This window comes from Panthera tigris, chromosome C2 (assembly GCF_018350195.1).
Source record: "Panthera tigris isolate Pti1 chromosome C2, P.tigris_Pti1_mat1.1, whole genome shotgun sequence".
Classification (NCBI taxonomy): domain Eukaryota; kingdom Metazoa; phylum Chordata; class Mammalia; order Carnivora; family Felidae; genus Panthera; species Panthera tigris.
The window spans coordinates 59,818,173-59,833,031 of NC_056668.1; the positions used below are offsets into that span (position 1 = coordinate 59,818,173).

The following is a 14,859-nucleotide window of genomic DNA, read 5'->3' on the forward strand; positions in this document are numbered from 1 at the left end:
TTCATGACATTAGGAGACATCACTGAGTGGAGTTGGGTAATGCTTGTTGCTACACTCCCTTCCCAAAGGGGATCTCCATTAAGAGACATTTTTCTGACAGCCATTTGAGAATTCAAGCATGGAGGTCTCTGAGCACTAGAAGTGGATAATTATTGTCCCTGAATAAGTAAGCTATAGAGTTTGGAACTTATTATATTGCATCAGGGGTCAGTTCTGAGGTTTAAAATCTATTATCTAGACACCTACTTGATTTTATCTTGTAAAAGTGACTCGAATATGCTCTCTAGAATACAATTTGTATACCCATTTCTGTTGAATATCCATAATGCTTAACACTCCTCAAAGACTCTTTGGGGTTACATAAAAAAAAATCATAAAGTTCTTAAGTCACTGAGTCAGGAGAACATTTCTAGAGTTCTTAAATGTTTAAGTGACTTTTAAATCTTTTTTGACTGGCACCTACAGTAAGAAAAATGTCACACCGTGGCTCAACATACAAGTTTATAGGTATATGTGTATGTTTGAAACAAAAACATATCTAAATGAAACAAAAGTTTCACCAAACAATATTTACCCTTACTACCAGAGGTGCATTCTGACATTTCTGATGCATTCCATTTCTTTAAAAAATAGCTCATCTTGAGTCTGATTTCAGGTCCCATTAATGGGTTAAAACCCTTAGTTTGAAAAAGACTATTCTAGTATTATAGAATTTAACCTATGTCAGAGGCATTGGATGAAACAACCAATTGGTGAGAGTAGAGTCCACTGAAATAATGAAATTCAGGATAAACACTAACAACAACTCTGCCAACAGTGGATTTCATTGTATTTAATTGCTTCCTTCTACTGTATTAATGTAGGTACTCAATATTTGATTAACAGACTGATGTCTTTGTGATAAAAGTACAATGTAGGTGGTAATATAAACATTTATACATGGAGTTTAATTTGATGGAAATAAATTATCTAGTATGAGACAGAATAACCTTGAAATAAAAATTTTAGAGGAAATAGGGATAATAAATCAGGTAGCAATGCAGGTAAGAAAAAGCTCCCAAAATACCAATGTTTAAATAGTGAAAGAAATAGAAAGCCTATAGCACTTTTCTTAAGTAAGTGAAAATCATAAATTTCCACTGGATAGAAGATGTATATTGCTCTGTCTGATTAATGTGAAATTCAATTTACATCAATCTGCTCAGGAAGGGGGGGGAGTGTGAAATTTATCTGATGTGTTAATTTCCTGTCTTTACAGCATAAACAGCAAAAAGTGATCTAGGATTCTGACTGTCACGGAAGAAGTTATTTGGACACTATAAAAAGGGAAAGAGAAAAATATTTCTGCAAGTATAACAAAAAGACTAAACAGTAAGAAAATGGGTAAAAATTTCATGTTCACCATAGTGCTTAGAGGCCACTCTATAATGACTATGTAGGGGATTTCAAAGTGTGTTTAAAATATCTACATTTGAGGGTTGTGATGGAAGAGTAGACATGAAGAAGGCAGGGATCCAGAGACAAGGATGGTTTTACTCCCGTTCCTCTGCAGTTCACCTCAGCAGAGTGACAATAGTCCAAATAAGCTAATTTCTATACTTTTTAAAAAATTAACACTAAAAACATAAATATTTCTGAAACTGAAAAATCACTTATGTCTTAAAACCTCAATCCAATGCAATACTTAGGTATGCTAACCAAAAGAAATGGTTTCAGACACAGTTCCCAATTAATCATAAAATGAAGGACAGAGTTACCTTTGGAAAACATCCTGTCCCAATATGCTTCCAAGATGAAATATGGGAATTTCTGGCACGAGTGTATAAATTGAGCATCATACTTACATAACTGCATGCACAGAAAGGCTAAAGACCATATATAATGGAAAAACTCCATTTTCCTTCCCATGTAGGGAAAAATCCAGTTTTTCCCCACTGTTTGTCACCTGTGTGTCTTTTTTACGTTTTCAGAGAATACCTCACTTCTGGCACTCTAGTCACCAAATGTGTGGAGGTTTTTACCCACACCAACAAGCAATTCTTGTACACCCAGCAGGGTATCCAAGAACTCAACTCAATTCTGACACCTCTACCTGAAGACAGTGTCAGATCTCACAGTTTAAGGGCTCGGTCCCATAAGTATCTTCCCCCATTCCTCCTACCACCTTCAGATGCCAGTCACAAGACCAGGTTATCTATCACCTGTGTTTCTGATCAATTGGCTATAGACTGTAAGTTCCAACCACCCCTTCCTTGGGTTTGATTAATTTGCTAGAGTAGCTCACAGAACTTGGAGAAACATTTATGTTTACCAGTTAATTAAAGGATATAAGATGAAGGATACCAATGAACAGCCAGATGAAGAGATATATAGGGTGAGGTCTGGGAGGGTCCTAAGCACAAGAGCTTCTGTCCCCGTGTATTTGGGGTGTCAATGTGGATGTGTTCACCTGCCCGGAAGTTCCCTGAACCCTGTATTTTGGAGATTTTATGGAAGCTTCATGTCACTATGATTGATATTAAATCCATTTTAGCCTTTCTTCTTTTTCAAGAGAATGGGGGGGATATAGAAGATAAACTTGTAGAGAATAATGAAGCAGTAAAAAAGAGGGAAACTAATACAAAGGAGCACATTATAAGAATTAGAGAACTCAGTGACTTATTACAAAGGAATAACATCTGAATCATAGGAGTCCAAGGAGATGAAGAGACAGAAAAAGGGGTAGAAGGTTTTTATGTGAGCAAATTATAGTGGAAACCTTTCCTCATTTGTGGAAAGACACAGACATCAAAATCCAAGAAACACAGAGAACTCCCATTAGATTCAACAAAACTGACAATCAAGGCATATCATAGTCAAATTCACAAAATACTCAGGCAAGGAAAGAATCATGAAAGCAGCAAGGGAAAAAAGTCTTAACCTATAAAGGAAGACAGATCAGGTTCGCAGCAGACCTATCCATAGAATTGGCAGGCCAGAAAGGAGTGGCAGGATATATTCAATGTGCTGAATCAGAAAAATATGCGGCCAAGAATTTTTTATCTGGCAAGGCTGTCATTCAAAATAGAAGGAGAGATAAAGAGTTTCCCAGACAACAAAAACTAAAGGAGTTCATGACCACTAAAACAGCCCTGCAAGAAATTTTAAGGGGGACTCTCTGAGGGGAGAAAAAATGACAAAAACAAAAAAAGACCCAAAGCATCAAAGACTAGAAAGGACCAGAGAATACCACCAGAAACTCCAACTCTACAGACAACACAATAGCAATAAATTCCTATCTTTCAGTACTCACTCTAAATGTTAATGGAATAAATGCTCCAATCAAAAGACATAGGGTATCATAATGGAGAAGAAAATAAGATCCATCTATATGATATTTATAAGAAACCAATTTTAGACATAAAGACACCTTCAGATTGAAAGTAAGGGGATGGAGAACCATCTATCATGCTAACGGTCACCAAAAGAAAGCTGGAGTAGCCATACCTATATCAGACAATCTAGATTTTAAAATAAAGACTGTAACAAGAGATGAAGAAGGGCATTATATCATAATTAAGGGGTACGTCCACCAAGATCTAACAATTATAAACATTTATGCCCTCAATGTGGAAACACACAAATATATAAATCAATTAATCATGAACATAAAGAAACTCATTGATAATAATACCATAATAGTAGGGGACTTCAACACCCCACTTACAGCAATGGACATATCATCTAAGCAGAAAATCAACAAAGAAACAACGGCTTTGAATGACACACTGGATCAGATGGATTTAACAGATATATTCAGAACATTTCATCCTAAAGCAGTGGAATATACATTCTTCTCCAGTGCACATGGAACATTCTCCAGAGTAGATCACATACTGGGACACAAATCAGCCCTCAACAAGTACAAAAAGATCGAGATCATACCATGCATATTTTCAGACCACAACGCTATGAAACTTGTAATCAACCACAAGAAAAAAATTTGGAAAGACAACAAATTATTGGAGACTAAAGACCATCCTACTAAAGAATGAATGGGCTAACCAAGACAGTCTCTTCAGCAAACTGAAGGTGTTGGGAAAACTGGACAGTGCCATGTAGAAGAATGTAGAAGAATGAACCTAGACCACTTTCTTACACCAGACAAAGAAATAAACTCAAAATGGATGTAAGACCTACATGTAAGACAGAAAGCCATCAAAATCCTAGAGGAGAAAGCAGGCAAAAACCTCTTTGACCTCAGCCAGAACAACTTCTTACTCAATATATCTCCAGAGGCAAGAGAAACAAATGCAAAAATGAACTATTGGGACCACATCAAGATAAAAAGCTTCTGCACAGCGAAGGAAACAACTAGCAAAACTAAAAGGCAACCAACAGAAAGGGAGAAGATATTTGCAGTATCTTCTAATATCAGATAAGGGGTTAGTATTTAAAATCTATAAAGAACTTACCAAACTCAGCACCCAAAAAACAAAACAAAACAAAACAAAAAAGTGAAGAAATGGGCAAAAGACATGAATAGACACTTCCAAAGAACACATCCAGATGCCTAATAGACCCATGAAAAGATGTTCAATATCACTCAACATCAGGGAAATACAAATCAAAACCACAATGAGATACCACTCCACACCTGTCAGAATGGCTAACATTAACAACTCAGGCAACAACAAATGTTGGCAAGGATGAGGAGAAAGAGGAAACCTTTTGCACTGCAGGTAGGAATGCGAACTGGTGCAGCCACTCTGGAAAACAGTATGGAGTTTCCTCAAAAAGTTAAAAATAGAACTACCCTACGACCCAGCAATTGCACTACTAGGTATTTATCTAAAGGATACAGGTATGCTGTTTTGAAGGGGACATGCACCCCAATGTTTACAGCAGTGCTATCGACAACAGCCAAAGTATGGAAAGAGCCCAAATGTCCATCAATGGATAAATGGATAAAGAAGATATGGTGTGTGTGTGTGTGTATACACACACACACGTACACACACAAGATGGAATATTACTCAGCAATCGAAAAGAATGAAATCTTGCCATTTGCAACTACGTGGATGGAACTACAAGGTATTATGGTAAGTGAAACTAGTCAGAAAAAGACATATCACATGACTTCACTCATATGTGGAATTTAAGATACAAAACAGATGAACATAAGAGAAGGGAAGCAAAAATAATATAAAAACAGGGATGAGAACAAAAGATAAGAGTCTCTTAAATACAGAGAACAAACTGAGGGTTGTTGGAGGGATTTGGGGTGGGAGGATGGGCTAAACAGGTGAGGAGCATTAAGGAGGACATATGTTGGGGTGAGCACTAGGTGTTATATGTAGGGGATGAATCACTGGATTCTACTCCTGAAATCATTATTGCACTATATGCTAACTTGGATGTAAATGAAAAATACAAAAAAATAAATTAATAATAAAAAAAATAAGAGAAAAATAAGACACAAAACAGAGAGGGAGGAAAACCATAAGAGACTCTGAAATACAGAGAACAAACTGAGGGTTGCTGGAGGGGAGGTGGGTGAGGGGATGGGCCAAATGGGTGATGGGCATTAAGGAGGGCACTTGTTGGGATGAGCGCTGGGTATTATATATACGTAATGAATCACTGGGTTCTACTCCTGAAACCAATACTACACTGTATGTTAACTAACTTGAATTTAAATAAATAAATTGTAAAAATAAAATAAAATTTAAGTTAAAAAAAGAAAATAAACTATTAGGGTTTAAATAAGAGTTTAAATATGAACCATGCTGTTTCTTATTTTTTTTAATTTTTTAACATTTTTATTTATTTTTGAGAGAGAGAGACAGAGCATGAGCAGGGGAGGGGCAGAGAGCGAGGGAGAACCTGAAGCAGGCTCCAGGCTTTGAGCTGTCAGCACAGAGCCCAACACAAAGCTCAGACTCACAAACTGTTAAGATCATGACCTGAGCTGAAGTCGATGTTTAACCAACTGAGCCACCTAGGTGCCCCTGAACCATGCTGTTTATAACAACACCTGAATTGATACTTAGTGATCAGTGCATGAACTAGAACCTATAAATCAGGAGAACACTGACTAACTGAATAGATAGGGGTGACTAGATAAGTACCTGGAAGCTTCTAAGCCTCAGATTCCTCCTAAAAATGGTATCACCCTAAAAAAAAAAAAAAAAGGCTTTACATTGCTTGTTCTACAGGAGTTTTTTTAAAAAGATCTAATTCACACACACACACACACACACACACACACACACACACCCTAAACATAGAGAACAAATTCTCATGGAAGATAACAGTGTCTCAGGGCAAAACTACTAGATATCTAAAAAGTGTCTTGAATTTTTTAAAAGGATATGAAAAATGATAAATAAATAAGCACACACTAGTGATCTGAGTCCTGAAATCTGACGCATGAAAACAGCAGCGGTGCAAGCAGTCGCATTTGGGATGAATAGGAGCAGGAATGAAGGAGCTAATGCATTCAATAATGCACCAGGTAGCCCCCAGGGAAAAAGAAGATAACACAATTCTGTCTGAAAGGGTTTTAAAGTGAGCCAGGCAGTGCAAATCTGGGCCCCCTGCCTCTATGACAGACATATGAGGAGCCTGACCAGCTTCAGAAGCCATGCAATTTCTGGCCTCTTGCCTTCATACCAGGTGAGCATGGAGGGAAGGGCATCAAACATGATTCACAGAGGGGCGCTGTAAGTGACTGCCCAAAAGAAAGCTCAAATGAGGTGTGGGAAAATGGGGACCTGACAGTCTATTTTCAACCCAGCCTCCCCTCTTCTAGGCTAGCATGTGGGCTCACCCCAGCTATGTGCTGATTTACCAGTTTTTCCCCAAACTGAAAAACGCCCTCTTCTACTTAGCCACATTCTGTCTCTCAGAAGGTGGGGCCCATGAATTCCTATTTTTAAAAAGCTCCTCAGGGGATTATAACGCACGATAGCCAAGTCCATGTCACTCTTGAGTATTTATCTTATGCTGCCTTCTGTTGCAATTATTTTTAGTAGTTGGGTGCCATGTTTAACTTCACTTAAATGGAAAACTCCTAGAAGGCAAGTGTTTAACACTTTTTTTCAAGTCCCTCCTCCCTGTACTTAGGAGAGAGCCTAGTACCCAGTAAATGTCAATAAAGCTGGTTGGCTGAAAGAATAAATTCTATCAAACAGAATGAAAGAACAAGTGAACAAATGAACACCATAGTTTGAGGGATGTCAAAGGGCCAGTTTTCCCACTGGCCTGCCACACAGTACCCTCAAATCCCCAACACTTACATAGTGGGCACTGTTTCCAGACCATGCCTGTTAAAGTATACACAGTTTCCTGAGAGGGATAACATCAACTGAGGATTACAGTAAAAGAGCATGAGGGGCTTGAGGGACAAAGGGAAGAGATAAAAGCATATTTCAGGAAAGGCCCAGAACTCTGGTACAAGAGATGGCAGGACTGCAAGTAACGTAGAGGTTAATGAGGGGAAAACAGAGGTGCTTCTCAGGGAAGAACTGAGAAATCAGGGGCTCAAAAAGGGCTGGTGGAAGACGTCGAAAACCCCGCTCCTTCCTAATTTTGTCTAGGGCTCACCATAAATTTAAGAGAGGAAGGGAGAGAGGAGCAATGGAAGAAATGAAGTCAGCTTTTAAAAGTAAACATGCTGAGCAAAGTAAAAATACAGTTCAAATTCCAACACCACCACATCAAAGGGTCTAACTAAGCATGTGCACCAGGGTTTTATTGTATTACCTAAGCAAGTAAATTCTCAGGTTTGGGAATATTTGTTAAGGTTGAGATTATATTATAATATTGTATTGAAATTTTATAACACCATTACCATAACTACTTTTAAAAGAAAAGAGACAGACAAAAATAGGAGAAAGAACAAAAGAAAATTAAAGAAAGGAAAAAGGGGAGGACGGAAGGACGGAAGGATGAAAGGAAGGAAGGAAGCCAGGAAAGCTAGGCCTTGCATGGGGGAACTGGCCAGTGAGGGAAATCTCAGGTGTCAGAAACAAGTGCGGATGCAAGAGCTGGAGGATGAAGACACAGCTGACATCTGAGTAACGGGCATGGCAAATAATTTCCATGTCCAGGTGGATGGGCCACAGAACCACCTGTGCTTTGCCAATCTGGTAAGTGTTTAGTTTCTATGGTTAGTAACCCATTATATCCCTTGAGCTCATTCTTTGGGGAAAAAAATACTTGAAAACACTGTCAAGTTAAATTGCAAAAGAGGAAGCAAATAAACTCCTCATTGACTCACTTATTATTCAGCAAATGTGTATTTGGTGTCTACTGAGATACTAGGAGAAACTCTGATGAACACAGAAAAGAACCCAGCTCTCCACACACCCTCAATCCCACTAATGTTTCTTGGTTTCTGCTTATAGTAGCTAACTTAGAGCTTTTCCCCACTTTTAATATCCCATCCTTCTTTCTAGAACAAAGAAAAACATGCAGACAGCCCGGGATTTGGGAAAGCAGCACAAAGGATGGTTTGTATCTAGTAGCTTCTTACTACTAATGTGTTTCCAGCATGTCTTGTCATTTGTTAATTACTGCTTTATTTTTCTTCTGCAGCCATCTAAAGTAAATTGCCACACAAATGAAAAATACAGCTGTCTTGGGGAACCACCACCTAGATGTTATATAACATTTAGTACAGAAGCAGTGTGGTACAGGAAAGAGCATTTGGATCAGAAGCAAAGAGACCAGAGTCTAGTCCTGGACTAGCTACTCTTGCCCTTTGGACCTTGAGAGAGTCGTTTACTCTCTCTAGGCCTTACTTTTAACATATGTAAAATGACAGGCAGGATCAGACGATCCTTGAGGTGGCTTTCTGCTCTGAATTTTTTTGCTCTAAAGTTCTGTAGTAAAAAAATTATTACAAGTTAAGTATTTTCTAACTCTGGCACTTAAAAAAAATGTAGTACCCATTCTGAATGTTTAAAAATAGACACCTGAAAATAATTCACAGATACGAGACGTTCTAAGATCTTAAAAAAAAAAATTGGCACATAATGCTATTATGAAATCCCCATTTAGTGATTTCATATTTAAGCAGTTTAATTGCAATGAAATCTCAAGTTCTTCATATTTTTCTTCTACAAGTTTCTTCTGGTATGTAAATTTCACAGCCATGTTTAACTTCAACACTCAGTTTCCACTCCCTTCATACCATCATTCATGTCACTTCCCTTTTACAGCACCTCCAGTTTCTCTCCTTTACCCAGCATATCTTGCTAGCTATTCCTTTTTCAGTAAGCTATCATCCCAATTCCTTATATGAATCGCTAGGTCCTAAGAACTTAGAAATGAATTATGGGAAAGAGTTTTCTAAGCTGACCTTTTTTTTTTCCCCCTAGCATACTGTAAAGAAAGGGAAATTGACTAAGTCATCCCTCTGCTTAAAAACTATCAAGACTTCACCTTTATTTACCAAAGAATTCCTAAACTCCTTGTCTTGGCATTCAAGGCCTTTCACAAATTGATGAACTTGAGAAACCACATGCTTGATGATCTCTGGCCAACCTGAATGGCTAACACCAAGTGCCATTACCTCATCTCCCCATCCCCACCTAGGAATATCCTATTTATGGTACAAAGTCCGGCTCAAGACCCACCTTCCTGATCAAGCCCTTCCTGGCACTCTGTAGGAGCCTGCTCAGTCAGTGTGACACTTACTTCTGCTAAGTTCTCAGTGGCAGAGGGGATGATTTATGCACTTTATGGTTTATGATGCTGCTCAGCCCCTGTCCTGCTTCTAGATCTTGTCTTCCTCATAAAAGGGCTTCAGACTCCTGTGTATCCACCCCAGGGCCTGATGCTGTCACACAGCTGCACAACTCCAGGGGGCAGCATTTCCTTCTACATAACAATGGTTTCACACACAATTCGTTCAAGTTTTCACCCTGAATAAGAGTTGCTGGTAAGAGAAGTGATTACACATAAGCACATAAACTGCTCCTGTCCCCAAACAAACAAATGGTTCCTTCTATACCCATGATTTTGGTTCAAGGATGCAGAGCTAAACTTGGAAATGAATAGAAGAAAATGTATATAATTTTAAGATGACGGAACAAAGGAAGTTTTATTTGAAGACAAATTCTGTGTCATTCACAAGCATAAGAGACAGATGATATAAAGGTGTCAAAAACCTCTAAATAAGGTGTGGGACAGAAGACAGAGGAGTGGGGGGAATCACCTTGGCAGATGGATGTTCCCTGTGTTCCTAATTAACATTCAGCGTGGAGACAGGTATTTCCATCAGTGAGAATTACTGGCATATAAACCAAACTCTGTCTTCTGAATTGGTAAAATGGTCCAAGGTGCAATGCTACGACATCCAGAGGGCAAGGAAAAAACATAGTACTTGTTTTCTTCAAAAGGAGAGCATGTACATCAGTATATTTTAATGAAATCTTTGCTTATACTTTTCAGTTAAAATGTTCTTTTTTTTCTTTTTCTTTTTCTTAAGCAGGCTTCATGCCCAGTGCGAACTTATGACCCTGAGATTAAGACCTGGGCTGAGATCAAGAGTCAGATGCTTAACTGACTGAGCCACCAGGTGCCCCTCAGTTAAAATTTTCTAGTTTGGGATGTAATATAGAAAAACAGTGATTACCACATTTTATAAAGGATGAGATGATTCTAGTGAACATAATTTTTAGATTATTTTGGGATTCTTCAGGAGGAAAAATGTCCTATAATACACCAGAAGGATTTTCATGGTACAGATAATAGTACCTGTTTTCTTCCCTAAGGTAATTTTCCATGGCTTGAGTCTCCCGTGCCAACTTCTGGGATCTTGTGTAGTCTCTCCAGGCCCGCAGGACTTTCAGTTGAAACTTCCAGTCAGACAGGGTCCCAGCTTTTCCCAGCTTGATCCTATGATCAAGGATCAGCTTGTGCCAGGCAGAGAAATACCGTTTTTGACACTGCAATGGAAACATGTGGAAAATCACCACTGATTGGCTCTAGTGTTTGTAATATCTAATACTGAGAGCTGTCACCTCAGGTATCCCCCTCATACTTTTTCTAACAAATCTAGCAACTGTCATCTTGATGGAAGGAGAACCAAGTATAACTATTCAAGTCATGCAGCTGAGGCTCATGTCTTAAACTATAGTACTTAATTCTCATTCTCAGGCACCAGTCCTTTGGGAAGCTGGAGTAGCAGTCATATCTAAGACCCCAGTTAAGGGACTTGTTTGAAAAGCTTGAAACACCTGCTTCTAGGAGGATGGCCAACTTGTCTTGGAGCTTAAAATACCAACTGATTCAGATGCCTGGGTGGCTCAGTGGGTTAAACATTTGACTCTTGATTTCAGCTCAGGTCATGATCTCACAGTTCATGGGTTCGAGCCCTACATCGGGCTCTGTGCTGGCAGTGCAGAGCCTGTTTGGGATTTTCTCTCTCCCTCTCTCTCTGTGCCCTCCTCCCCAATAAATAAATAAAATAAACTTAATAAATAAAGTACCAACCAATTAGTTAATTTCTGTTACTAACACCTGCTGATATCCTACACAAAGGAATATAGACGATCCCATGAGGATGGAATGGGGGTCTCTGGTGTCTGGAAACAGGAGAGCTAAAACAGCTTCAGCTGGGCTACCATGACCATGGGAGAGCTTTGGTGAGCAGGTCTAGAGAGACTAGATGCTCAGGACACTTGTGATCTTCCACTCCATGCATCTGAAAACAAGTAAGACAAGTTCCACTGACCCTAAATATATCCCCAGAGAAGTACTTTACTCTCTGGTTTAAGAAAATCTCTGAGATCTAGTCGTCGCCTTCATCTTCCACCTTCACAGTAAACTTAATGTTCCCACATCACGTAACTTTCAGCTCTTGGCCTTATATCAACCACACTGCTTAACACCTTCCTATGTTCATACCAATTTCTTGGTCCTCCATTTCTGCCCTCTCTTTACCTGAATACTTCAGGACTCACTTCTCCCTGGAAGTTCTCCTATCACCAACTACTTTCTGCAAATCTCAGTGCCCTTCCACTGTGTTCTCAGCAACCTCTGCTTCTTCTATCAAAACTCTCATTACACTGTATTATAATCACCTGTTCACTGGTTTCTACTAGACTGTGAGCCTCCAGAAGGAAGGGAGTGGGTCCCATGAATGGATATGGAAAATCCGTGTTGGTAGCAATAAAACACAAAGTAACTTCATAGAAAGTGACTTTGTGGGAAGTATAGGGAATGCCTAATGACCAGCTTCAAGCACTTGTTAGCTCTACCAGGATCATCTGTACTTACTGCTTCTATCTGTGTAACAATACTTATCTTTCACTATTTCAACATTTAGTAAGCAACCACCACTGCGTTTAAATTTGGGAACTCTGAACAAAGTTAAGATATAATCTCTCCTTTTGAGAGATTATAGGGAGAGAGGATATATAAATTGAAAGATTGATAACATTAGGAAGGAAGCATATGTTGCAATTCTTAGAAATAGACCATTTGTCCAGGAATAACAAGAATTCAGTTATATTTCCATTTAGACAAACTACAAAATCTTCCCTATTGTTATTTATCAGGAGAAACCATGGCAAACTTTAAAAAGCCCTTGTTCCCTTTCCATTATGTCAAATGAGGGAATACTGTGCAGACGTTTACCTTAGATGCCATGGAAGGAAGGGAAGGAGGGAGGAAAAGAGGGAAGAAGGGAAAAGAGAGGGAGAGAGGAAGGGACATTTGCTGAATACAGGATATGCCTGCAGTCATAAAAAAGAAAAGACACATAGCTACCAAGTTGAGGGGATATACTTTTTGCATTATTCGCCTATCTAACCCACAAAATAGACCATGGAAAAAAAATATATTGTTAACTTGTGTGTCATTGTCAAAAGAAAATACCAGATTCATTTAAGATATTCCTCCTGAACGATCTGATGAAATATTCTGTGTGTAGCTATCTCTAATTTTAACTCCTGGAATGTTTCTAATGATGAAATAGTATAAACATAATCCACCTGGACAATAATAACACTATTAATAGTGTCCTTCTTGGATTTCTATATTCCTTGTCTACAAAGTTCAAAGCATTGCTGTAAGCACAATATTACATGCACTGTTTTATTAATTTGTAGACCATCATTACCAAATGGAGAGACTGCAGATATTATGATTTACTTTACAAAGCTAAACTTCAAGTAGAGAAGGGTTAATCACTAAATTCACAGAGTGAAAAGCTAGTGGCATACCTAAGGTTAATACTGAAATATTCTGGCATCCTGATGACCCAATCTATATTAGGCAAAAAGTCTTCTTTTTAAAAATGAAGGGCAAATTTTTTGCTGCTTTTATACTGAAAGAGAAAAAACGCAATATATACCTTACTATGGTAGAAGAGCACTGCTGGAACATATGTGAATTTAAAAGGGCAAAATTTGTGTTAATAAATGCTATTGTCATTATATGTCTGTCAAATAGTTAAGATTAGACTTTAAGAGCAAAATGATCAGTTTTAACGATCTATGATTCAGTTTCACTACATAAAAGTTAGTAACAGCAAAGTGACAGACTCACAGCAACTGCTTTCTTTTCTTTTCTTTTTTTTAATACATTTTATTTTAGAGAGAGAGAGCATGAGAAGGGGAGAGTGGCAGAGGGAGAGAGAGAATCTTAAGCAGTCTCCACACTCAGAGCAGAACCCAATGCAGGGCTTGATCCCACAACTCTGGGATCATGACCTGAGTAGAAATCAAGATTTGGAAACTCACCCAGCTGAGCCACCCAGGAGCCCTCACAGCAACTGCTTTCTCGAAATTCACTTGTGATTGACTACTCAAAAGAGCAATCTCATTAAAGTAAAAAAAAATAAATAAAAGTGTGAATCAAAAATAGCCACTTAGTTATTCTTGATTCATGGCAAACATTATTCGGGCAAATAGGATTCCCATAAATGTACTTGGAGGAAAGTATTTGGGAAAGGAAAATACTCTCAGTCCTGTCTTCTCTGGAAGATGCTAGCACTCTGCTTTTATTTAGAAGTGATGAGAAGTGGCATACTTCCATAGTCATGATCTATTTATTCTCTCTATTACCTCTCCCCCCAGCTGAGTCCCTGCTGTTCCCGGGCCTGCTTCTCCTCTTCAGTGCCACTACAATAGTGCTCTATCCTTTTGCTCTTTGAAACAAGAACTATTATTGAAAGTCACAACTGTGTTGGAAGAGGAATACATTCTGTTTAATACATATTATTCAATAAATTTGGTTTCAGAATTTAATGGTTTTTTTTTTTTTTGATGTTTATTTATTTTTGAGAGAGAGAGAGAGACAGACAGAGCATGAGCAGGGGAGGGGCAGAGAGACAGAAGGAGACGCAGAATCCAAAGCAGGCTCCAGGCTCTGAGCTGTTAGCACAGAGCCCAACGCGGGGCTCGAACCCATGAACCGTGAGATCATGACCTGAGCCGAAGTCCGACGCTTAACCAACTGAGCTACACAGGCGCCCCTCAGAATTTAATGTTTTAACTCATCAGACAACTATTCTGACCTCCCTCCATTTCTTACTTAGTTCCTTTATTTCTGTACCATGTTTTGTTTCTGACAGATTTTCAACTACGGTCATATATTCTTTTCACTAACTTGCACATCTTTTTAACGTAGTTGTGGTGAGAGTTAAGGCTTCGTACAGGTAAGTAAAATACAGAAAATCACTGTGGGAAAGACTGTTCCTAAATACATATCTATAATAATTTATAAAATAAAATACTACACAAAGTGAAATTGAGTAAGTTTTTAAGGGAAATTCTTCTCATCCTCTCAAAATCTTCCATAAGACATCCTCTGATCGTTAAGGACTCCACTCAAGAGGAGAAATGACAGCTCGCCCTGCTAAAT

General features: G+C 38.6%; 1 protein-coding gene across 4 annotated transcripts in view; it reads right to left on the reverse strand.

The window, feature by feature from the left end:
- The window catches only part of CCDC191 (coiled-coil domain containing 191), an 89,379-nt gene that overhangs the window by 44,159 nt on the left and 30,361 nt on the right, over positions 1-14,859 (reverse strand). For all 4 annotated transcript variants that reach the window (XM_042957186.1, XM_007098633.3, XM_042957187.1 and 1 more), the window contains one exon: positions 10,747-10,937. In XM_042957186.1, coding sequence (XP_042813120.1) covers positions 10,747-10,937 — 191 coding nt within the window. The remainder of the gene's footprint in view (positions 1-10,746; positions 10,938-14,859) is intronic.